This window comes from Filicampus tigris, chromosome 2 (genome assembly GCF_054856515.1).
Source record: "Filicampus tigris isolate MCC_2025a chromosome 2, RoL_Ftig_1.0, whole genome shotgun sequence".
NCBI classification, from domain to species: Eukaryota; Metazoa; Chordata; class Actinopteri; order Syngnathiformes; family Syngnathidae; genus Filicampus; species Filicampus tigris.
This window is the reverse complement of record NC_141218.1, coordinates 4,466,148-4,493,116: the sequence shown is the minus strand read 5'-3', so window position 1 is coordinate 4,493,116 and position 26,969 is coordinate 4,466,148. Positions and strand designations below refer to the sequence as shown.

At 44.1% G+C, this 26,969-nt stretch overlaps 1 protein-coding gene across 1 annotated transcript in view; it reads right to left on the bottom strand.

Annotated features, from left to right (window-relative positions):
- nrxn2b (neurexin 2b) overlaps positions 1-26,969 on the bottom strand; it is a 337,476-nt gene that overhangs the window by 236,555 nt on the left and 73,952 nt on the right. Inside the window, 2 exon segments of the mRNA XM_086012706.1 lie at positions 1,164-1,184; positions 23,721-24,866. Of these exon segments, the coding sequence (XP_085868832.1) occupies positions 1,164-1,184; positions 23,721-24,432 (733 nt within the window). The 5' untranslated portion in view covers positions 24,433-24,866.

Sequence of the window (26,969 nt, the reverse complement as noted above, 5' to 3'; positions counted from 1 at the left end):
AGTTTAATTAGCCCAAGAGGGTCAAAGGGAAAAAAAAAAACTAAAAATAGAGAAGAGGCACGCTACTAGAGTCCAATTATTTGCATCGCCTTTATAAGCACTGCACTGCTTGCTCTGAAAATAAACTGGACGACTCCCGGAGTAAAATTCATTTACATTTATCGACTATCCCTTTGGGAATTGTAAAAGTTGTTTACTTCTCCGGTCGGGTGTTTCCTTTGAATGTGTAGTCAAAAAAGGAAAAGTACCATATCATGTTTAACACTCTGTAAAAAGGCCAGTTAGACACGTCACGTACAAAGCAAGACAACTTCAACATAATCTATGACTCTTTCTTTCCACACATGGTGTGAAAGTCATGTCGTGTTCTGAAACAATGATTCACATCAGACACGTTGACACGTTATGACTCAATATGTTTTTACAACAACAGACTCAAATGCAACCAGCCTGGCACTCCAAACAACAATATTGTACAAAACAACGGTTTCCTTGAACTCCAGCTGACATGCCCTCCCACACAAACACTGACACGCACACATGCATACAATGTTATCACAACCGTACATTTTCTCATGTCAGAAGTAAACGAGGGAAATGTCAGCTCCAAGCAGCCTACAAGTAACTGAATTTTTTGTTTTAGTAATACCAAGCAGTATTCAAATGACCACAAATAAATGGCCCGTTTATTCGTCTATTTTGTATATGAAAATACAACTCACATTTGGCGTGAGGACTTTTTTTTACAATTTGACAGGTAATCCATCAACTCTAACTCAACTGGAGTCGCGTGCATGCTTAAGCAGCTACTTGCCACTCTTGCACACATATCATATATTGTTGACGTGACCATGTTGTTTGGGAGACTATCAGTCCGTACACAAGAAGGACAAGCAACACAAACCGGAGTCCAATGCCAAGAAACGTATGAGTTATAGGCTAGTAAAACAGCATCACAAGTAAATCCTGGAAGGACAGAAAATAAATAAGAGAAATAACAGTGTCGGATGGGTAGTTGCCTCTTGAGTCAGAAACGGTCAATTTTGGCCCCCTGGAAGTCACTTCAAACCGCAGTCCACCGTGACAATGCACAGAGCGCCGGCAAGCAGCCGGCATCAGCAGCTACGATACGACACGGTCAAGGAAGCGAGCGCCAGCCTTACCTTCGACGGCGTACTCCTCAGCTTGAGGGAAGAATCCAAACAGGGAGCGGGGAGAAGAAACAAAAAGATGGACATGTTAGTCACATGTTTATGGGGTTAAAATGCAGACATTAGCAGCTAAGCTAGCTAGCTAGCTGAGCTTACTTCAAATTTCAGTCAATTCACTTCTTGAAACGAGCTTCAATGGCCAGCGAATGTTAAGTCCATGTCATGTCAGGGTTGACTCAAGGCTAATTGGCAGACCTTGCCTCTAAACATGTTTCCCAAGTGGGAATACGTTTGAAAAGTAGCCTGAGGAGGAATATCACTGCACACCTATGCCGCTGTATTCCGCTGACAGTTGGAGTTGTCTTTACCACCCATTACCTTTATCCTGGAGGTGTTTGCCATTAGAATGGATCCCACATTGCCCGAGGTTTGAAGCTCTGCTAAACGAAATTTGTGTGTGTGTGTGTGTGCGTGTGCGTGTGTGTGAGTGTGTTCTCTGCTCTGCTAAAGACTGCTTTCAACCAATTTAAATGGACGCAGTAGAGAGCAAAACTAATCCTCGCCAAGTGGACTTTCTATAGGCTATGCCCCAAAATTACTAGCAGCAAAGAACAAGCCAGAGAAAAGCATCTTCTTATGTGTGTTGGTGATGTGAAATAAACAATTCATTAATTGTGCTGGTAAAAATAAGAAGACAATCATAGAAGGTCTATACCGGTGGTTCCCAAGCCTGCCTGTTTTAGATGTCACCCTCCTCCAACACACCTAATTCAAATGATCAGGATCGTCATCTGGCTTCTAAAAAGCTTGCTGATGAGCTGATCATTTGAATCAGGTGTGTTGGAAGAAGGACACACCTCAAACAAGCTGGATAGGGGCTCACGTGGATCTGTACAAAACTAGTGTCATGACAGAGCAGCAGAAGATACAGTACATTGTCAAGGCAGGTTTGCGTCATTAGATTTTGTTATCAGCCACGCCCCCCCCCCCAAAAAAAACGGCCATTTGATATCATTTTAGACTTGTCAGAGAAGTGAAGAAATGGATGAATTTACTTTTATCAAACAGAAGCTTTGCCTGAACTCCATCACACTGTCAAAAACATTTTTTTTGTGAAAAGCTAATCCGTGCGAGACGGCCTTTGCAGATTTCACAAGAAATCTCTATGACAAAGGCAAAAGGAAAAGAAAAAGCCTGTGCCAGACAAATGGGCCTTTGCAGTTAAGATTTCCAGATAAAGGGAGAAATAAATAAATAAGACGTCTGATTGGGATCAGTGCAAGGAAGCACATTCAGGATGAAAGGAGCCAAACGAGATGTGGGGTCAAACGAAGACGATCACACGGATGAGACTGATATGATGGCACATTTTCGTCGGGAGAAGTGTTCTGCACTTGAAAAATTCAACAATAGGGCCTATTTTCACCTGGGCGTCTAAATATTGATGTTTTCTGTGGCAATTCCAAAGTATGCCTTTGATATTTCTACATTAAGATGCCAACGGTGATTGGGAGGCAACCTGCAGCCGTTCATCAACTCTGGGTAGAACTTCGTCCTATTTTAGAACCATTAGTGGTGGACGAGACGGCTGCAGGAGGTCCAGTATGAATAGCGCCATTGATAGCTCCTGTTGTGTTGGTTTTAGGCCTTAGCGACAGCAAAGTCATGCATTCTCAGCTCTTTTTTTTTTTTTTTGTCTAAATCTACTGATCAGTGGTGCGTGAACATTGCAAGCAATAATACCACCTTTGGGGAAGAGGAAAGCGATAAAGGCTAGCATGCTTGAACACGTGGGTGTTATGGTTAAGGTGGTTTGTAAAAAAAAGAACAAAGAAAGACGGAAAACACTTCCCATGGGTGTCAGGTGATTGATGGCAAGCAAGGCTCATAATAGATACCGCGGCATGGACCGATCTGGGAAAAGATCAAACTAGATTTAATAAAAATATTGAAAGGAGTATTTTCAGCCGATGAAACGAAGGCTTCATTTTCACTGACTTTGCCCTCGGGCTGGGGACTGTCGGCCAGGTGGCAGCCATTCTGTGTTCATCAGATGAAAATAAACATATCGTAACCTCTTGAAGGTTTTTACACTTGGATTATTCGGAACCGCCACCCTGAGATCAATGTGGGCTCATGTTTCCTTGGTTTCCAATCGTTTTGACCCACGTCCGAAATAAGGTAGCAGAGGGTTATGGTTAGCAACTACAAAATGAAGCAACTTTAATTTGATTCTATTTCTTTATAGTCCTTTGCTTTTCTCAGCGGTATTTGCAGCCATTTACATTTGGTGAGCTTAACCAAAGACACAGGTTGTAATCAGATTTAGAAGACTAAATTAATTCCCCTCGTGGTTATACATTTAGACAAATGCTATTTCGACTGAGCTCCGTTTAAAATGACCTGCAAGCCCTCCTGGAATTTGGCAAATTCATTACAGGACAGGCGAGGGATCATGTTCTTTTGTCCTTTCCTCTTAAATCCTCTTTCAGATCTTCCTCTCAATAAATTTGCTCCTTTGGCTCCCCGAGAAGAAAAAAGAAAAAATTTGCCCACATGTATTTTCTTGATAGTAAGCACAAATCTCCAGCATGTGAATGTTTGTTGCCGTGGTCACTAATGAAGTCAAGGAAACAGCCTGGAAAGCTGCGCTTGGAAACACGTGTGTGTGGAACGTTGTCTACTGAAGGTCAAGAGAGGAGATGGGCAGGCTGCGTGGAGGCAGTCTGGCAGTTTACTGATGATAGCAGCACATTGGTATCGACACCCGGCACTCACCGGGGACAGCACATCTTATCTTTGCAAAGCCGGGGAAGACAGGAGAGATGGGAGTATGGGGGAGATAACGGGGAGGTGGGGGGAGGTGCGGCAAGAGTGGAGATATGAGACGTACGGTAGCGGCGCAGTTGAACACCTTGGCAAGGCGGCTTATCTCGCATCCAAGGTAAAAGACAGGATGGGAGTGCCAAAACTAGACTTTTAGCCCGTAGAAATGTTAAGATTTCGCACCCCCTCGCGTTATTTTAGCCTAACGGCTGCTTAATGGGCCAGTGCAAGCAACAAACGGGAATGTCCAGATCATTTCAAGGGCACCCTAATGGAGTTTCAAGTCACCACGAGGAGCAAGCAACGTGGAATCAAGCCTGCGCCGCTTGTCATTAGAGCTCGGCCCAAGGTCAGGAGTAACAGTTTGGTGTCATAAAAAGCAGTTTTGTCCCCGTCAAGACGCTAATGAGACATTCTTACATGTGGTCCCATTTGCTTAATGTGTTCCAACAGACATGGGCTGGTAAGCAGTCTTTCACCCTTGACTGGAAGGAAACATGTTGTGGTGACCTCCAAGAAAGGCAAGGCAGTTGTATTTATAGAGCATATTTCATACACAAGGCAACTCAAACAGTTCACATTTCAAAACAAAGCAGAGAAAACAAAAGCAGCCGACAAAACGACTAGAATGTACGTTGACAACATTCAAGCAGATTAGCAGAAAACTTTAAAAACATTGAAAAGTAAAGAAATAAAAGTGGATTTCTAAAATATATAAAAGAAAAAAAATGATTTCAAATTGTGTGGAGGACCTAGAATTGTCTAGAGAAAGGCTCTTTAATGACCCACCGCCAGTCCACTAATGCTAATGTTATTCCTTGCATGCACACAATCATTTGTTGGATATTAATTGAACTGGAGTCAACATGGCAGAAGAGCGTAGACAAAAGTCTGATGTGCTGATGTCGATGCGTATGCCGGGGCAGGGAGTCATAATGCCTTGGTCGGTAACTGAAAAGAGGCCGAGCGTGGCTGTCGTGTGCCCTAAATCAATCAAAATCAATACGGTTGTCGCTCTGGCGCGGACAAATAAGCCCTCAAACAAATCTGATTGAGTCCTGTTGCTTGGCATGGACACATGTCAAGCAATTTGTTGTGAAGATCAGCCAACAAGAAGATCAACAGCTCCTTAGATAGAAGCCGGGACAAAACAAACATTACTAGGAAAAATAAATAAATAAATAAATAAATAAATGGAACGGCTGACAAATCTCTTGATCTCCCCTCTCACTCTTCTCAGCTCTGTTTATTTGGTGCGTTTTGGACCTTGAGTCATCTGTCGATCCCCCCTCGTAAATTGCCTCTGTCGATGCGGCCGTTCAGGCTGCAGAACTGGCCAACAAAAGCTCATTCACTTGGAATGAATTGAGAGGGAAGCGAAAGACTAAAGGGCCAGATTTAGTGACAATTATTGACCATCCCTGACTGAGTTAGGATCGAGCTCGCCTGCCTAGCGGATGCATCGCCACTCCTATTGTTGAGGAGAAATACAAGAGGAGGAAGCCACCCAATTCCCCATTTCTTTTCCAGCTATTTCAGAAGCAGACTTGCGGACTGAAAGAATGCAAACGTCATACTCTCCTGCTATTGTAACATCACGTGCGGGAGTTTAGACGGAACAAAGCTGTTGTAAACGTTACAAGCTGTCGCTTGTGCCAAATGACCCGTGAAAAATGGCTATTTTTACACATTCACAGCAACATTTCCGAGTGAAGTACTTTCCCGAAGAGCCCGAGTTTCATCACTTTTGTGGAATTATCTCTCGTGGGTGAGCTGCTGATGCCGTAATGTCCAAGTAAGCCGCTGTAAACGCTCACATCCCGCGTCTCACTTGCAAAACTATTAAGTGTGAGCAGAGCTTACAACACACACGCACACACTGACAGAGGCGATTACAGATGCAAGGGGAGCTAATGTGACTGCCTGAAAGTGGTCAGGAAGACCCTGAGGTGCTGAGCAGGTCAAGCCCAGATTTGTATAAAATAGCACAGCGTACAATACAGGGCGCAAGTTTGTTATGAATTTGTTAGTAAAACATCAACATGAGCAAGCAAAAACCTCGGGGAGACAAGTGAGACAGAATTATTGTTTTGTCTCATCACAGGCACATTGATTTGTTTTGCTCAAGTGTTTGGAGCCAAACAATGTGCGCCACAGAACGCCTTTTGATTTTCCTCAGCAAAAATTAACTTCCCACCTCTGCAGCAACAAAATAATAATATGTGGTTGTGTGCGGTTGTTGTTTTATTTGAAGTCCAATAAATATTGCCGACACTTTGTTTGCTTGTTGTGCAACCACCGGGGTGGCTGCGAGTCGTCTGCAAAGCTTTTCTACTTCAGACTTCAGGCCAAAGACAATTACAATTACCCAACTCGGCAAAAGGGGCCTAAGGACATCGTTTTCATGTTTCCGTAAGTGAGTAAAGGCTTACAGTTTTTCGTAACCTGCATTCCTTCCTTCTGTTTACAAAGTCAAAAGTTGACTTCCTGGTGCTTTAACCTATCAAGGGCTAAAACGCCTTGCGAAACATCTCTCTAAAACCTGAGGGCGACTTTAGAATCTCCCTCTAAAGCCTGAAGTTTAGACGGATATTCAACACCAACAAAATAATGAATATCTCAACCCGTGTAGCAAATAGAAACATCATTCCAAAAGAATTTGAGAGCTTAGATGTGTGGCTTTCACACAGGCCTAAATTATTATTTACTGTTTCAATCGGGGATGTAAAAATAAAGTGTCAGTGCAAGAGAAGCGCTATTTTTAATTTTTAAAAATTGAGTTGTAATTACCATCCTCTATTCTGTGACAAAGCCATCGATATCATCATTGTCTACACACATGTATCTTAACCATGATTCACGATCGACTGGGTCCACTGGTTCAAAGTCCACAAACGCGTCGTCTATATCACTACCGTCATTTATTTCAGAGCTTCCGCAATCGTCTGCGTCCACCATTACTGCTCGAAAAATATCCGGCAAATTCTCAGAGGGCTCACAACACCGTCAGGTGTATACTCCGATGCATTTCATTGGCTAAGAGACCGAGAATTGGTTTTAAAAAAAAATGAAAACGACGTATACGCTCTCCTGGCTCAAAAGGTAGAAAGATCCAACATCACTCCCAGCTCTAGTGGTAGTAACGCGGTTAGGCGCTCCCAGCCTAAATGGGTTAAGGACACAGCGAGACAAACTGCAGTGTGGTAATTGGTCCCGAATTAATGGCGGAAGTGTGACACGTCGGCCACAAGTGTGAGAATGACACGCTGACCTTTTCGAGACGCATCACCACCGAAGAAGACGTGCCGGTGACAGTTTGCGCTCATGACTTTGGAGCTGATTAGCAAAAGGAAAACAAACAGACAAGCCACTGACGACACACTTGCAGCAGCCACTGAGGCTTCATGCCAGGTGCCAAGGAAAAAAATAAAAATAAAAAATGCAAGCCGAAAGTAAGCACTCGGGAATACGATCCTGAACGCAAGCGGACTGTCTTCCACACTGTGTACAGTCTTCAGATGGCGTATACGGTGACAAAAAAAAAAAGCTCATTGTTTGGTCCTTTTTGGGCCTGAAAAAAGTGCCAGAGAATTAGCCCATTTTTCTAAACCTGACCTTGAGATGTAAACAAATGAGGAATTTACTCAAACTGCAACCTAGGGGCTTGAAAATTACTCTCTCTGCCTTACGTGTGATTAAAAAAAAACAGGGGTCATTAATCTGGCATGGGGCCAGCGTTTTATTTTATTTTTTCAATAGAGAGTTTATGTATTCAAAAGCACTCCTGACTTTTATATTTCAAGAGAATAAGGGGAAGAAGAAGAAGTGGGTCATTTCCTTTAAAGCCTTTGAAGCTCTTATCGTCAAATGTAATACATGGGGATGAAATGAGTAGCACAAGGAAAGGGAAACACACTTCTTTTTTCTTATAATGTACTCTTTCAACTGTTGAAGCAGTCTTTATAATTTGCCTCCTTTTTAATCAACTAATACTTAATTTGACGCCAAAGCTGTGGAAAGTACACTACTGTTCATCAACCCAAATTTCCTTCAACTAAACCAAAACAAATTTGTGGTAATTCTTTTGGGCAATAATAGAGGATTATGGATAGAGATGATAATAAGAGGATTGCTGTGAGTTAACACAGAGTCACTGTCGTTAAGACTAAAAAACACTGCTAATAGATTCGGATCTGACTTTCAGCAGTCACATCAAATCAATCCCTAAAACAGAATATCCAGACTGAGGGCTTGTATGCTCCAAACAGACCAGGAGAAGTGTATCCGTGCGTTTATCTCCAGTAGATTTGATAATTGGAACGCTCTTCTTACTGGACTCCCTCAGAAGAGCATCAAACAGCTGCAGCTCATTCAGAACGCTCCTGTTCTGACCGTTTCAACTAGTGGGTCTGCTGGGAACATATTCTTGAAAAAAAATATGTTTGGGTTGATTTCCCCCTTTAAAGAAATGCTCATGGAATATAAACCCAGTAAGGTGCTGAGGTCGGCAGATTTGGGTCAGTTAGTGGAGCCTAGAGTTCAAAGCAAACATGGTGCGTCAGCATTTAGCTGTTTTGCTGCATGCAAATGTTATGGCTGCCAACGAAACTGAAGTTAGCCAAGTGTAAATGCTTTTGAGTCCGTTATGCTTTTTTGCCATACCTTTAAGGTTAAGATTAAGGGTAAAATGAACATCTTTTAGAGCATTTCTAAAATCATTTTTTTCCCAAATCATGCTCTTGGGCTGGCTGTATGTTCGTTTTGTAATTTTAGTAAACTACCGTTATTTCTCTACTTTTCTATTAAATATTTTAGATTCTACTAATTTTTACAATTAAATCTGTTTGCCTTGAAATGTTTTGTAAATGTGAAGCGCATTGAGTTAGCTTGTGTATACCATGCGCTATGTGAATAAAGCTGCCCTGCCTTAACTGGAAGATTGTGGACAGCGCAATGTTTATTTAATGCGCTCTGCTTGGCAATCTGATTGTATCTTCATCTGATCCCGGAGTGCAATCTGTGGTTGCAGTCATTCCATTTAGGAATCCGCTCATCAAGTACAAATCCCATCAAACCGGGCATCAAATCCTTTTAGGCTTTGCTGAAGAATCGAAAGATACGAGTAAGTCAAGGTTCAACTGGGTACCTGCTATCAAGATTTAGTACAAACGTAAATCCAACTATTTTGATCTTGGAGGTGCCTTCAGATTAACATGCAAAATTTGCATAGTCATCAATTTTCTGCACTGTTTGGGCGGACTGAAATTTTCAATCAGTATAACAGTTGCCATTATCAGTGGCTCCGCCCTTTTCTTCTCACATTCATGAACATGAAGCTGCAGGGTAATTTTTTTTCTCTCTAACAGTTGCCATTATCGGTGGCTCCACCCTTTTCTTCTCACATTCATGAACATGAAGCTGCAGGGTAATTTTTTTTTTTCTCAACCTGCCACATTTTAACTCAAGCAGACTTGCCTCCACTTTAATTAGCACAGACCGCGAACATATTTTTTTTATGCTTTGATGCTTTAGAACCCAAAATGGGCATATTTGATACATTCTGTGCAGGATAAAAATATTTTTGAAAAAACTCACAAAATCAAACATGCTGATGATTTGCTGCTTATAATAGAAAATATGAAAAAAACACTAAGCACTCCAGACAGCTGTTTTTTTCCAAGAACACCTCTTAAGCATTTGTTTTGCAATACTATAGCACACGCATTCATTCGCCGGCATATCACAAACGTGCCTTGCAAACAGTTGTTTTGTTGACAGATGAACGCTTTCGTCGCTTGTATCTGCCAATTAAAATCTGTCCATCTGCCACGCAGGATGACTGACACTTTGTCTATTAAACATGAAGCGCCGGATGGGCACCGTCTTTGCATCACATCCCACACAGACAGCTGGGCATGGAGTCTTTTATTCATGGAGCGGATCGGATCCATTTCTTTGAAGACGGCGACACGTGAACGGCTTTCAAAGGCTTCCGTAGACCACATTGATACGAGGCGCTGCTGATACGGGCCGCAAGCTCACACAAGCACACATTGGAAAAGGTCAGCGGCAAGAGTCTGGCTAAGAGAAGAGGGGATGAGAGAAGGCAAGATCTTTGACCTAGATTGGCTGATGGGCTTGCAGCGCACGTGGCGGGCAAATAAAGGCGGCTGGCAAACGTCCACGCCGTCTCTGGAGCCCAGACGGATGGCTTGTAATATGCTGCCGTCGATGTAATGCAACCATTCGGCGTTATTGCTTTCTAGTATCAGTTTCAGCGGCCCTGCCGAGCGAGTGACCCCCACATGTGAAGGTCAAAGGCAGACATCAGAGGCGGGAGGTGATTCAACTGCCGCAGGCTTGATTACAGTCTTACGGCACCCTTGCGACTGCATCATCAGGTGTCATCCATCATTCATGGCGCTGCTCATCTGCTTAACGACAAAACACTGAAAGCTAAACTTGCATCCCGTCAATAATGCATGAGCACCGAAGTGGCTTCCAATCGTCTCCGCGCAGGGGCCGAGCAGAACGATCCGCTAATTAGCTCGGACCAAAGTAGTGCTAACACAACTAGCGTACGTGAGCAGTGCGGGAAATGTGTAGACTAACCCCGGAATCACCCCAATCTGTCCTATCCTTATCCTCATCCAAACCTTAAAAGGGCAGCTGCCAATAATGCGCTGTTATTATTTTTGGGTTCCACTCCACAACTGTTTATTGTACTTTCATTAGCTGGGCTCTGTCATTCTAATTACGCCGACATCTTTTGCAGAGGATAAAAGTTAATGAGCTTTTATGAAATAATGACATGACCTTTTTATTTATTCATTTACACCGGCGCCTCCCTCGCAACCCCCCACTCCCCCCCCCACCCCACCATCTCCGCCTCCCTCCATGTTTGGCGAAATCTCCCGAGCAGGGTCCAATCGGATTGTGCTGGCAAACCGCCGTTGAAGTGCATGCAGAGTTCATAGCCTTGATCAGAATTTCAATGCGTTGTTCTCATAAATTGATTAAAAAAAGAAATTTGAAAATGAATTTATGCACGCTGCAGTTACACATATCCCACAATATGCTGAGAACTGATCCCGGTAGCGCAATACAAATTAACACATTGATATATCCTTGGCGGAACGGCACGGTGGTCGACTGGTTAGCACGTCCGCCTCACAGTTCAGAGGTTGTGGGGTCGATCCCGGCTCCGGCCTCCCTATGTGGCGTTTGCATGTTCTCCCCGTGCCTGCGTGGGTTTTTTCCGGGTACTCCGGTTTCCTTCCTACCGCCCAAAGACAGGTGGGATAGGTTCCAGCATGCCCACTACCCTTGAGAGGATAAGCAGTACAGATAATGGATGGATATATCCTTTTTTTTTTTTTTTTTACAGTAACAACTAATCTTTCACGTTACGTTTCTCAGATCAGTAATCTGCCTACAGTTACTTTGCAAAGTCACAATTTGCTACTGTATAGCAGTTAACAATGATGACAATCAGCTCATTGAAAGCTCCTCCCTCCCATCTGCACCTTCAAACCAGATTCGCACTCTGGGTGGAGAAAAAGTCAAATGCGGGGGTTCGCAGTCAAATCTGGTCTGCTGAGCATTTTGCCGTCAAGTGCAAAGAGCTCCACTCACGCGCCCCGAAAAGTCGCAATATCACATTGCAGTGGAAGTTTTACAATATGCCGCCACACATTTGAAGACACTTCCAGAAAGCTATCAAATGTATGTTGAGAGACTGAGACTGGAAAAAAAAAAAATTGAGCTGATCAAACAGCCGCTTTGAGACGTCTTTAGTTGTGATATTTATTGGGAAAGAATCTGGGCACCGTCCTCCTTTTTTTTCCATTTACAACTGCAAAGAGCAATTCCGCTTCAAACAATGTGCCGGCGGCCAGTATTAAAAGAGAAGCATTTGGAGGGTTTTTTTGGTTTTATTTTAAAGCACTGTGCTCTTGCTACTTCAACAACTACCTGCACATCCATCGTAATGGTGCAAATATTGAGTTCGATATGACGTCATTTGTTTTTATTTGCTTCTATGACTGTCATCAAAATGTCTGCGTGACCGCCACACACCATTTTGAGACTGATGAATCTCCAATCATGCATTCACTCATTAAAGCGGATGTCAACCCAAACATATTTTTTTCTAGAATATGTTCTATGCCAGCCCACTTGTTGAAACAAGGCATTCTGATTAATATTTCATGTGTGGAATATATGACTCAAACAGCAAAATCCACCCGTTTTTAGCTATCTCAGGGGGCGGCCATTTTGTCATTTTTGTCGTTTGATTGACATCAAAGTTGCACAGGGCTCAGGTAACGACCAATCACAGCTTGTCTGTTTTATCAAGCTGAGCCATGATTGGTCGTTATCTAAACCTGGACCAACTGTGATGTAATTTTCAATCGACAGAAATGACAAAATGGCCACCCCCTGAGATAGCTAAAACTGGGTGGATTCACTAATATTGCACAAACACAATATTACTCAGAATGCCGTGTTTCAACTAGTGGGCCTGCATAGAACATATTCTGGAAAAAATATATATTTGGGTTGAGTACCCTTTAAAATGTCTTTCCAAAGTATTTCCTGATTTGAAGTGTGCACTATGCTTCTCGTTGATTTCAACGACAGTCACAAATGTCAGGAAAACTCCGTGCTCCATGATTTGCAGCCGGCTTCAGAATTCGATGAATGGTGTCTCTTTGGCATTTGCATACTCATCCTAAGCGCCTATCCCACTGGGTGGCAAAAAATTGTGAGTGTTTTCAAAAGCAGCAAATGTTGCCAGAGTTCATCAGGGTTCCTTGAGCGTCACAAATGTTCACAAAACGTTCGCCAACAGTTTTAGTGATTTTTCAATGTTTCGTGTTCAAAATTGCGTCCAAAAAATGTAATTGATGATAGTATACGACTATATTGTTTATTTGCGCTGAAGTTTTGCTTGTTGAATTTACCCAAATGGACTTCGTCAAATGGTTGCGTGAAATGTAATATATTTTGATCCAGAGACATTTTGGCCATACATCTTTAAATTCATCGTTAAAAATGTATCTGAATCCAGGTGATTTTATTTTGTACAACCTGACGAAAGAAAATTGAGTAAATTCAAACACACCATTTTTTCCCAGAGTAGCTTGTCAGCTGCTTGTGAGCCAGCGGACACATTTCCAGTTTTGAAACAGCTACTCAAAGAAAATGAACCAGATGTGAATGCACACTAATCTTGTTCATTACAGTACTGCAGCCATTTGACTCTACTCATTAAGGTTTGTGCTTGAGCGCATCTTACGCCCCATAGAGGAGTGATATTCACCAGGCACACTGCACTAAAGATGCACCACTGCAAAAAGCTGCGCAGATGTGTCCTGAACCAGTAGCGGTTTGAAACATCAACACGCCTTCACACTCCTGGACACCAGCTTTGACTACCAGATGTGACTTAGAAGCAGACCTGCGCATGCTTGGGTCACAAAGTCTGCACTGCTACGTTTAGCCTAAAGCCATACTGTGGGACTGCAGCTCTTTCCCGAGGTTGAGGGCATTCATTTGGGCTTGAGACATACACATTATCGACCTTAAAGCGAAAGTCAACCCTAAACATATTTTTTGCAAGAATTTGTTCTATGCACGCCTACTAGATGAAACGAGACAATATGATTAATTCGAAATAAGAGTTAAGCAGTAAAATCCTCACGTTTTTAGCCATCTCAGGGGGCAGCCATTTTGTCACTTCTGTCGACTGAAAATGACATCACAGACCCCCGGGGCAAAGATAACCATCAATCATGGCTCACCTATTTTCTGATGCTGCGCTAAGATTGGTCGTTATCTGAGCCCTGAGCAACTTCGAGGTTATCTTCAGTCGACAGAAGTGACAAAATGGCCGCCCCCAGAGATGGCTAAAAAACGTGTGGATTTTGTTGCTTAACTCATATTCCACAAACACAATATTAATCAGAATGCCGTGTTTCAACTAGTGGGTCTGAATAGAACATATTCTTAAAAAATATAAATGGGTTGACTTCTGCTTTAAGGCCTGCATAGATCAATCCAATGTCAGACGTTGATAAGCGACGGGGCATCGGATTGCGCCGTGTGATTGATGTAGCGAACACCGTCGTAACATCGGATACCGTTGGGAAGCGTCTGGTGGGCATTCCAGCGTGTTAAATCAGTGTCTTGACATTTGGTCACTCTGATTGGTTAGCTCGCGAATCAGCGCAGGGGGTAAGAACAGGAAGTGACGAATGCAGATAAACAAACAATGGAAAGCCTTGAAAATTCAACCTTTTCCCACTTAATCTTCTTAAATACAAGAGCGAGGGTTGACAATGTAAGTACTTCACGATACTATGTCAAGAGCGTGAGGGTTTGCTTTGCGGGAGAGTTCATCGTGAGCGGACCAAAAAAGCGGATTGGTCTATCCAGGCCTTTAAGCAGCCAGCCTTCGCGTCTGAGGTCCCCACGCTGTTCTGTTGCCTGTTGAACTGAGACATTACTTTGCCCCCTTTTTGCGGACGTGGAAACAACTGCATCGGCTTGGCGGCTTCTCAATGAGACAGCAGCCAGCGAAGCATAAGGAAGGAATACAGAAGCAAGGAGACGGAACGAGGGCTCTAACGACGCAGCTACTTTTTCCGGTCTCGTTCGCAAGAGTGCATGCGAAATGGGCTGTGGGCGTCATGCAAAGGGACAGCGGTCAGATGGGTCAGTGAATCGCCAAATAGGACGTTTCCACAGGATGCGCAGCCGGGAGAAGCCGACATACATCCAGAGAGGGAAAAGAAGATTGCCGGCCCATTCTAACGAGAGCAAGTGAAAAGCAAATTGTCATGGCCGTCCTCTTCTGAAGACTTTCTGCAAGGTTTGACAGCTCAAACGTTTGATTGTCTCGATGCAAGGACAATTTTGCATTCAGAATTTTTTTTTTTTTTTTTTTTTTTCCCAAGATTCAACTGCAGTTAAGATGAATATAAAAATGTATGCAGCAGGACACATTAAGTTTCCTCGCGTCATCTGTGCAGGTTTCCCTCCGTCACGGGTGTCAATAATTGAGCAGGATCAAATGCGACCTCCCGCAGCTATCTGCGACACCAAACTTACCGGGGAACGCCGCGTTGGTTTTGACGGGCTGAGCTGATGGCGGGCCCGCCAGCAAGCGTGCCCCCCCTCCCCCTTTCCCACTCCCGCCTCCAATTTCTTAAAGGAGCGGCTCTGTGAGCGACGGATGTGTCATAGACTTTCACAGCGGTGAAAGTTGAATGTTCGGCGGCTCGCTGCCAAGCCGCAGAAGAAAAAAAAAAGGAAAGAGGAGTTGGGGAAGACGCACAACAGAAGCGACTTGACTGGTCTGTCACACAACAGGAAGCTCGATGTCTCTTCTATGCAGGTCAGGAAGAGTCAAGCGTATAATGCTATCATGTTTTTGCCACCAGAGCCTTGAGCGCAGTCTCCAAACGCACTTACGCTTGTCTGTCTTCTCTACGCATCTGACGCAAACTCGGCCAGTATATGTTTTTGTTTGTTACGTACAATTTTCCATGCCGCAGAAGACCAAACTCATTGCACTGGCGCTTTAGTCAGCGGCGCTAAGTGAAGATATCGCATTAGGTGTTGCGCGCAGCGATTCCAAAATTGAACTAATTGTGTTTGTCTTTGTGTATTTGCTTGTTTATGCACTCGTTTAGTCCCAGATTGCGCTGCGAGGAGAAGCAACAGCGTCAGCTGCCACTTTTCACGCCAGGCCGCTGAGGAGTCCAGACTGTTATTTCCACCTCGGTGCTATTCTACCTGATTGCTGGCCCGCTTGCTTCCCTGCTGCCTGCCACCTGTGTGCTGCGATGCCGCACACACAAATATTCACGTGCTGAAAAAGCGGAGCACGTCGCAGTCGTTACGGTGGCCGGTGGCAGACAGTGTAAACGCTTCCATCCTGAGCGCTCCCGTGTCTCGGTGAGGGTTTTAGTCTCCCGCGTATCACGTTAGGTTTAAGTTTGTTTTCATGTCACTAATGTGTTGCAGATAACGATTCGTTCCCTGACTTAGTTCAACATTAACGCCCCAGTGGAAGAGGATAACAGGATAATGCCAAGGTTGATCCTCCACTTGCGGCTTTGTGGGTGGTGGGATTTGGGTGTTATTGTCATGAAAAGCATCGGAGTGGATTTAGCTTCGGCCGCTTCACAGGGACCAAATAGCAAATAGTAAAACACGGTGGTATCACAACCACGGTGAGCATGAAGGAGAGTATTGTTCAGGAGGCTGAACAAGACGGGAGTTCCACCGAGAAACACGTATCGGAGTCTATTTTTTTATTGATGCTTTTAGCTCTGCAAAGCCAAACAAAAGAATTTTGTTCAGCCAGTTCTACGGCAAGACAACGCTCAACGTCAATCAGTCCTCGGCGCTTAATATTGCACGAAGGCGTCAAGCCGGGATGCAGCGATGATGCGGATCCAAGTCCGCCAGGGACGATAATCCGCTCCTTGTCTGCGCACGTTGCCGCCGTTCCCCGCTTGAAGGGTAATAAGAGAGTCGGCTATAGAGTGATTTCATCACACACCAGTCCTTTTTAGTTATTGCTCGGCTGTGTGATTGTCAGCAGCGGCCGCCTACAGAAGATCCCGTCGCAGCGGAAATGAAATGACGCCCATTTTGTTTTCCATGAAAATGAAAGAGTGGTCCGCATTGTTGTCCGGTGGGGAAAGCGTGATGAGGCGACGGAGGGGGAGAGGTGTCGGGGCCCGAAAAGGTCGACTTGTTTGACCGGAGGGGAATCGCTCCGGTGACAGCATTTTTCAGGCTCGGTCACACGTGCGAACAGCACTGTCACACGGAGATCGGAATCCTTCTTGACATTTGCGAAATATGTCTACACTGACATTTTCGCAACATTATTTACCGACATAATGACTGACTTTGTATGACTTTGTTACTATGACAGAGCTTATTTAATCCATGGCTGCACAACAAGCATTGTTTATTCAGACTCGGAGATTTGCGTGTTGTCTGTTGTTAATGCGCGGCTTAGCATCACATCGGAACAACAGCTGGCAGAGACAACATGAGGAGGAGCAGTGTCCATTGTTACCAAAAAAAAAAACTTGGCACCAGTCCCCAAGCATAACAAGATTAACCCTATTTCCGCGTCAACGGCATTTACAGCGAAATCGTGTAATTCCCAGCATCCGGGATGACCTCGCCTCCCCGACGTATCGCCTGGCAAAAAGCCTGCACAGCTAGCAAGAGAAGATAAAGGCTGACCAACATCTCCAGCAGACAACATGTCCTTCTCGGTCCTGTTTTGGCAAAAAAAAAAAAAAAAAAAGACTTCTGATGAGGAGACAGTCAATATTTACCATTCCTGGCCAGGATATGTGTCAATGTTTATGCTAATGTGTGATGAATTGCACTGGCTGTGAAATAGCATGCTACAATAACTTGGCTGCTGTAAAGTGACAGACAGATTTTGTGTAAATAAGATTTGGTGTATACAGTATAGTGCTTAGAGTCCGCGTAAAGTGGAAATTAATGTCTTCTAAATTTGAAAGCTTCCGGTGGCTGGAATACATGTCATACATTGTCATGAGGCTTTTTTCACGGTGCGACAACGAGGCGCTCGAAAGCGCCCATGGCAGTGTGAAGTCCCTGTCTACACTTTGGCAGTCACATTGGACTTTGCCCCACACCGAATCGATCTTCTGCCTTCTCCATACGCACACTCATGGTCAACAACGAGGTACTCTAAAGCGGCCACGCCAGCCCAAAGGCCTGTCCACACTGTGACGGTTATGTCAGGATTGCCCTCCTCCTTCACTCTTTTGCCTTCTCTCCATGATGCGCACACACTCACAGCCAACTACGAAGCGCTCTAATGCGGCTGCACCACCGAACAATGCAAAGGGAAGATGCATTTTTGGAGTCAAAGCACAACTCTGTTAAAAAAAGTCTGAATTTTCTTTAGAAGGCCTTAAGCAAACTTAAGCAAACGTATAATGTTTATGCCATAGCTGCCCTAAATTAACAGCATTCATAATTAACAATTTTTTGTCAATGAGCCACAAGCATAACCAGCGTGGGATTTGAGTGACAGCAACACAAGCAGGAGGCACTTTAGAAGTCAGTGCTCATTTCCTTTTGTAATTTGGTGACTCTGGCACCGCATTAACTCCATAGGTGGTCCTGGTCCTGTCAGTTGCAAATCACATTGCGAACAAACAAACGTGTGAGCTGTGATTGGGCAACGAGATCAGAATGCAAAGAGGCCCGCCAACCAACGCCAGCACACGAGCAATGCAACTAATAATGAGGATAACTTGCTTCAGATCTAGTCAAGTTTGACCGTCGAGGGGGTGCACGGCGTCACGCGAGCCAAGCCACTTGCTCACTCTTCCGCACGGTGAAGACTGACAGCAGGATTTAATTACATCTGACGGACGCTCGCCTAGGCGGCCGTGCACCTTGGAGCCAACCGAGGTCTCACCTGACAGACACGAGGGAGGTGCTGGGCTGGAAAACATTCGATTGACACCCTTCGCTGGAGGCCACTCGGATCCCGCACGGCCAGCGTGCTGCACAGAATGTGCTCGCCACAATTTTGTAGCACTTTATAGGGTTAGGGTTTTAGGGAGCTGTTGAGCCAGGCACTTTAGACCTTAATGGGTGAGAGGGGAAGTCAACCCAAATATATTTTTTCCCCAGAATATGTTCTATGCAGGCCGACTAGTTGAAATGTGTCATTCTGATTAATATTGCATTTGTGGAATATAAGTTAAGCAGCAAAATGCACCCACTTTTAGCTCTCTCGGGGGCGGCCATTTTGTCATTTCTTTCACTGAAGATAACCTTGAAGTTGCTCAGGGCTCAGATAACGACCAATCACGGCTCACCTGTTTTCTGAAGCTTAGCCATGATTGGTCGTTATCTGAGCCCTGAGCAACTTCGATGTCATCTTCAGTCAACAGAAGGGACAAAATGGTCGCCCCCTGAGCTAGCTAAAAAAAAGCTAGTGTTTTTCATATTCCACAAAAGCAACATCAACCAGAATGCCGTGTTTCAACTAAGGTTTGGGTTGCCTCTTACTTTAATACGTATTTTCCTTTTGTTCTAAACGTGACAAGGCGCCTACGTGACCCCACTCTTCCAGACGGGAATGCAAATTGTGAAGTCCCAAAATGCTTTACTTCAAGCTGTAATCACTGTAATTCCCTTTTCTTGTCTTCTATAAAGTACAGTTGTGTGCTGTGTGTCTTTATCTAGGAATGGGGTCTCCTCCTGTATTTTATTATTTGTTCAATATTAATTTTGTTCCACGTACACGATGCTGTGACTGAAAACTATGTGATTCCTATTCAAGTGTTGTCCAATATCAAGCCCCGATGCACCCAAAAGGCAGTAAAAGACATTGCCACTTGAGAGTGAATGATTCTTAAGTGGCAGTTATGTATTTTTTGCGTTGATTGTCATCTCTGTAGTTGTTACAGAGTACCAAATTATGCCCTTGCTAAGTAACTACTGTAGTCAAATTATTGAGAAAAGTTATGCGTTAGATAAGTCGTTATTGCAGAAATTAATATATGAGAGTAATGCGTTACTTTTTAACACGTTAGCAGCATCACTGATAGTCGCACATTGATTCGTAGAATGCTGGCATTTTTGTCACCCTGAAAATATACTGTAGCCATTCGTCCAGAAGAAACAATGTATAGATAAATATACTGTAGCCATTTGTCTCGTCAAAAAAACTATGTGTCAAGACTCTGTGTCCCAATTCTCTCTCTCAAGATAGGGTCATTCCGTGTCAAATTAACCAAACAATTTTCCCTTGCCGCTCACGTTTTCTTCAGATTTCATGGTGGGGTTGCAAATGAGAAGACCAAAACCAAAAACATTTTTGTTCTAAACGACTGCAAGAGATACAGACACTTTTCGACGAAAAACGACATGACAACCTTTGAAGACGATTACTTATTTCTCAGAAACTGGGCCCATCTCAACATTTACTGAGATGCTCTTCCACATCCTGAATTATCGACAATATCCTTTCGAGAGAAAATAAGATAATTGCATACTGATATTTAAAGTTTGCATTTCAAGTCTGCTAGAGTAAATAGAACAACTTTTGAAACAGTTTTGTTGGACTACGAAAGTAATTTAAATGATACCAACAACAGCTTTTTTTGTGGTGTAGTTTCAAAGATATACTGGAGATATTCAAATTAGAGTGAACGCTCTAATTAGCCATAGTATCTCTGCCTCAAATCAAAAGTTTTGAAAAATAAAAATTCCGACAACAACTTAAAATTCAAAGAAAAGTTGAGCGAAAATTTGTAATTTTTTTCACATGGACGCACCAAATGGTGCTGTTCTACCACAGGCTTCATTGCAATTATATCATGGTTGGTTTTACAGGCTGCATCTCCCTAATTAGCATGTCACTTAACCCACCCGCTACCGTGGTCGTTTATACTCCTCAACTTCAGAGATCGGTCAAAATTGCCCGGCAACATTAGGAACTCTGCTTTGCAAACAGCTGGTAGTGAATTAGTTTGTTACGGGTTCAATTAATCGTGCTTTGACCACATCAGCACCCGCTGCAATTCCAAATCTCCTCTACCTCCTCCTTTTGGTTGGGTTGCAACGATCACCATGATGTATGAGTCTCCTTGGCGTATCTCTCGCTGTTTGCCCAAGCTGCGATCTGTCAACGTCTCGGCCCAACTATTACAACTGAAAACCCGTCTCGCTTTGACAAGCACACATTTTGGGACACATTTATAGCGCATGTACCATAGTGACCCATCAGGCAATCGCAATGTAGCAGCGATAATGTCCCACGGATAACGATCATTTCCAAACAATGATTTCTTGATTAAGATGGTTTGTATTCAAATGAATGAAAAAGGAGAGGTGAAGAGCAAAATAATCCACAACATCAATTTCAGGAGGACAAAACCTTTGGAGGACAATAATTTCTGACTAAATTAGGCCTCCCTCTGTGGTCTATCACTTCGGTTTTTAATAATGCGTGTGATTTCTCTCTCTCTGTCTGTGTACAATTTTGCTCCAGACATTGTTTTCCCTACTCTGTTTTACCATTTAATCTGTGACATAAAACTTAACACTGTGATTGGTGATTAAGGTGTTTAAATGATGAAATCCAGGATAAAGTTCCATTTAGCTCACCACAGTACTATGGGCGTGAAAAGGTGTGTCGTACGTGACGTGAGCATGTGAGGAAAAGATGAAAAGATGTGCAGATAGCACACAGCTAGCACGCATTTGTCATCATCGAGTGTCTTCAAACTTGCTGTCCATGTGTTGGTCAAAAGAAAGAAATACGTCACCAGACCGGCAGGCCGCCATAATGACCCAATATACCACCGAGAACATCTCTGAAGATAAATTAAGACGGAGCGAGTGATTGTCCTCTCGCGGTCGCACTCCCGCTCTGTTTCAAAAGGACAACTATTTCCTGCAGTCACTGTAGTACTGCATTGGTATTCTGCTCTCTATTTAGCTTCTAGTCAGCGCACAGCAATCTGACACGCAGAACGCAGACAGGCGGCGAGCAAGACGGAAAAGCGCCGAAGACGAGGAGGAGGAGGAGCGGGAGGGAGCAGGAGGAAGCAGGAGGAAGCAGGCAGACAGGCGTCCACGGCTAGCCAGCGGTGACATCATTTTCTGCGCTGTAAAGGTTGCCTTGAACAACAGTCGTTCATGCGGCAGAAGCAAGCGAATTAAACAGCTTTGTGAAGCTGCTTAAAGGTGGCTCAGCACTTCACACACGACGGGTCCTTGAACGGGATCAGGGCTACCCGATGATTACGTTCTCGTGACTTTCGGATCCGTCCAAAGCAATGTGAGGAGTAAAGCAAAGAAAAAACAGCAATTGCTGTTCATAAATTAAGATATATGGAACACACTCTTTTCAAAACCTAGTCTAATAAAAGTCAAGTTTTGTTAGGGGTCACCACAGCATGTCATCCTTTTCCATCAAAGTCTGTCTTCTGCACACAGGGGATGGGGGATTGTAACAGTATGTATACCGGTACGTATATAGGTGGGTAATAGGGAACGGTGAAGGGGTAGGACTTAATATTAATAATTTTCGTAATTTTAGTAATTTAATTCGTAATTTTTAACTTCTTCAGAGTCCTTTTCGGACTGGCATTGGAAGTATTTTGATTTGGGGGTTTTCACTGTAAGCTCAGAAAGTTCAAATCAAATCGATGCTTAGATGTTGACTCAAAAATTCGCTATGGCATTTAATTATTATAGTCTAAAGTAGTCGCATACAAAGTCACTGACAGCAATACTTGAGTAAAAGTACATATCTTAACAAAATAACCTTAGTATTGTAAAAATGATAAGTGAGAGGTTAGAATCATGCTTAAGTTTATTTTGTTTACTTCAGTGGTGTAGCTAAAGATGTGTGTTGGCGCACGAGCCTCATTTTAATGACCTCCACTTTTCAGTATCCCTACCCCATTAGTCCAGGCAAGAACATTTTTCTGCTTTGTATGTCACTAGTCAGGCATTTTGTAAACAAACATTTTCTTTGGATTTTATGATGTAAAACCAAGCTGGTTAGGGGAAATGTATTGGAATAAAAGTGTAAAATTTCCATAAATAAAATGTACAGATGTGAAATTTTACTTACGTACTGTTACAAAGTATTTTTATTCCGTTACCTCACGAGACTGATCAAAAATGTGCCGTAGAACTCCTGCCAAAATACCGTCACATCAAGCTGATATTTTACCCCTATTACGAATGATTTTAGGGGAGCAAAACCCATTTCAGAATTTATCAGCGTGAAACAAAGGGAGGGGAAATATAAGTGCGGTGGGAGGGGAAGTGCTGACAGTGGTCAAAGGTAAAAAAAGAGATAAGTGGAGTGAACACAGTGAGCGCAAGAGAGAAAGAGAGCGAGTGTCTTGTTGGGAGGTGAAGAAGAGATGGAGAATCCAGATAGCCTTGAGAGGGGAGGGGGGGGGGGGGTTGCCGGACCCGGCGAGACGGATGAATGTGCAGCAGAGGCAAAAGCACAGAATATATGGAAATGGGATATGTCAGTAAGGGAGGAAGGAGGAGGTCTAAAACATAACAGAGTTTGACATGAGCTGACAGCACAGGAGCACTTGAAGGCGGTAGAAGCAGCTAAAGAGACAATAGGCCTGCAAAGAAAAGAAATCCAACAGTGTTTGATATCCCTAAAATTCCACCATCTGACCTCCTTCCAAGACTCATCTAGTCACATCTATTTGAACAATTCAAATAGATAGTCCAAATCAGAGGTGCTCAAAGAGAGCGAATCCGACCTCTGGGCCTTTGATGGCTTTAACCAGAGTTTAACCCTAACTCCTCCTTGTCCTCCATCTCACTACCTCACACCAAGGAAATCACTGAAGTGTGACCTGAGTGCAGGATACCTTTGAAAATCCAGGAAAAGACTTCATAACGCTTCATGGGGCCCATCATTTTTCAACAAGACCCTTGAAGAATCTGAATAATGAATGACACATTTTCGCAGAAACTTTCAGGCAGTGTGTTGATATTACATTATAATCCAATTGTCAGGCCTTGTCTACCAAGACAGCTCTAGTTCCATATTTAATCACGGCTATCCAACAAATCCCTATCGACAGGAATGGAGAGCCCCAAATTCTAAAACTGTGAGTTGTTTATGGAAGAAGAAAGATACTTTTCAAAGGCCGGCTGGTCCCTTACCTTCCTTGCAGTACTTCCCCTTGAAGCGGGTGTAGGTGCAGTCGCATTGAACCTCTCCATACTGGATAGAGCAAAAGCCTCCATTGAAGCAGGGATTCTGTTTGGTGCAAAGGTACTCCAGGTCGCTCTGGATGCCTTGGCTGTTCAGCAGGGTGGGTGGTGTCTCTCCCACCTTCAGGTTGGAGATCAAGCCCATGAAGGGGGGTTCATACTTGACCGTACTGGAGGTGAGTGCGGAGAGGCGCACGTCGGGCGGTATTCCACCCACAAACAGGTCGCTGACTACGGCCATCTCCTTCCGCTTGGACTTGACCTCGGCCACTTTGGTCTCGCCGTCCACCATGAGGAGTGTTTCCCGGTAGTTGCGGGTGAGCAAGACCATGTGCCAGCGGTCGTCATTGACCCGCGTCTCCAGGTGCAAAACGGCCGGCTCGGCGCAGTGGATGGCGAAGCGCAGCTGGAGGCGTCCGCCGGCGATCAACAGCTCCAGGAAGTCACAGTTGCCGCCATCATCCAGGTAGAGTACTAAAGCTTTGCTGATGTTGGTCTTAAGGCTGAAGCTCAACTCGCCTACCGAGCCAGCCTCCCAGCGCCCATAGCGGGCCCACTGGCCGGGTGCACCTCCAAACTCCAGCGTCCTCACTCTGGAGAGCAGGCTGAGGAGGGCCAACGGCAACAAGGGCCAACACGGGAATCTAAAGCCCCTTATCATGATGTAATTTCTCAGGGTCTAAATGATGCAGAGGCAGGACCTTTTTTTTTGCTGCCGTCAATAGATTTGAAATGTGAGTAACAATTATTCACTCTTGGAGCTACCCGAGAAAAAGCCTAGCAGGGGCCTTTTTTTCTTTTTTTCAATTTTCCCAACAACTCAGCAGTTCTTTTTCCAGATCTCCCTGATCTAATTCTTTGTCCTTATCCTAACTCTCCTCCGCCTCTCCATCAGTTGGTGCCTCTAGGATTCTGAGGAATGGAATGAAAAATAATAGAGCATAAACGGAAAGGAGAGGTCAGGGCCAGTTCTTTTGAAGCCTCTTGGTCTCTCTAAGACCAAAGTACTCCTGATCTCAGTGGACAGCCATTCTTCTCTGGAGTAGGACGAATTAGGTAAGTATGAGTCCCATCATGACTGGGGCGAGGCAGGATCTGGGAAAGACAGACAAAACACATTCCTTTAATCAAATATGCCTGCTTTTTTTGGTTACCAACATTATGAGAACAAAGTTGAGGTACTGTATGTGCAGCAAGTGTGTACGAAGCTTGTTGATGCAAATGAGCATCGTTTGGCCTTGGCATAGGTTTGCCCGAGCACCGCTGATGAATGTGTATCTTGAGATCTCGAGATCCATGCATCGGGTCATTACTGACAGCAAACATATGCAAACACACACAGCATTGAATCAAATGGAATCGACGGTAAAGTGCTGCCAACTGAGTGGAAATTTGAATAGATGGCCTTGACCCTGAGACTTGGCTCGCAATTCCGTCAGTCGTTCCTAGCATCGCTCCCCTTTCTGCTCTCCTGACAGTGATGGCGTCGGATTAAAAGCGCAGGCGGGACGGAGAGTGTGTCATCTGCATAATCAACCTCTCAGAGGCGTGATGTTGACAGAGGAAGATGAGGGAGGGCCAAGAGGGCTCATCAGCTCTGAGAGGTTGGAGGCAATATATTTCTGGTTTTCTTTGGGTCGTGCTTATATTAATACGATAGAGAAGGAACAATCTTCTGCTTGAGTTTCAAATGTAAAGGAGGAAGTCAACAAGGAATTTTTGAAGTCCGACACTTCGCTTCTATCCATTTAGAGTATCTGACAATTGAATGGCTAGATTCTCAATTCATCAGGATATTGCTTTTTCAATTTGATAGCATGTGCGCCAGACTGATGGCATAACAAATGTGTAAGGCATAGCAGAGCGTTGAAATCTGTTGTTTTAGTCACAGTCCGTCTGTGTGTTTGCTGACGAGACAACCCTCTGACATCTGAAAGCCTCTCGAATCGACGGCCCAAACGCAATATTTAACTTTCCCATGTCAGGTTGATGGCAGTAAGCCTGTTGCTGACTTTGTTGAATGCCAAAATTCAAGGACATCGAAGAAGCTTAACAAGACTGGAGGCATAACTCGAGCTCTCTGGATGGTGCTCGTGTGCATGTGCCAATGCTTTGATTGTGCTTGCAGCCCTTGTGGAGTTACGGCAGCTCTCATCTGGGAGTTCAATTCATACACGCATTTCAAATATTGTCATTTGATCCAAACTGAATGATTGCAGTCTTCGTCGCAATGTAAAAACATATGGTCCAGACAAAACTGCGACCCGTGTCTCGCATCAAAAATGCAATAGGCGGTACAAACGACTAAATCCAGTGCATTGCGTTTTGTTTCATTCCCGAATGCATCTCAGCTGTTGCCTTATATAAAAGGACAGCTCTCTCACTGGCGGCGCGAGAGGCAAGTTGAGTGAAAGAGCAATCTGCACACCCTGACCCGACTCCTTGTCAAAGCGAAGCTGTGCAACGCCTCAGGATAGCTGCATGGTCATGTGAGCGAGAAGCGACCTATTTCCTCCCACATCAAAACCCCGTGGGAGACGTTGGCATCGGGATCTTGACACAAACCCCCATCCAACCCCATCACTTGAGGTGTCTATGGCGCAAACTGTCCCATTTCATATTTTGAAAATCCTCACTTGTGGCAAACTTGGACTTGAAGTTGTGTGGCACAAAAAATGGAATCTATAATATATTATGTAACATAGCATAACTACAGCAAACCCAATCAGATCCAGATCCTCCTTCAGATAAAACGCACATGAATTATATGTATGTCCTAGCTACTGGTGCTACCTAACCTGTGTGTGTATGTGTGTTTACTTTGCTGCTCGTTTGACATGTTCTTCCATTTCCGACGTCAACAATGGCTTTGAGAAAGTCAGACAAAGAATAAAGGAAGTACTGTATAGCTCAAACACGTATTTACATATTCATTCGTTTGCACAAACATCAGTGTGTGAGGATTATACGCCGTTAATACACACTTACGACCTAACAAAACACACGTACACACTCACCCGCTGCCTATTCAAGTCAGGCAGGAGTCATTAATCCTATCCTGTAAGAAGCTCAGCGGGGAAGCATCCGTCAGCATGAGGCCGCTGCTGCTGTGCTCTAATTAACCAGAGACTCACGCCGAGAAACTTTTAATATTCAGCATGGGCAACATGCAAAAAACAGAAGTTGTGTCATGCAAAT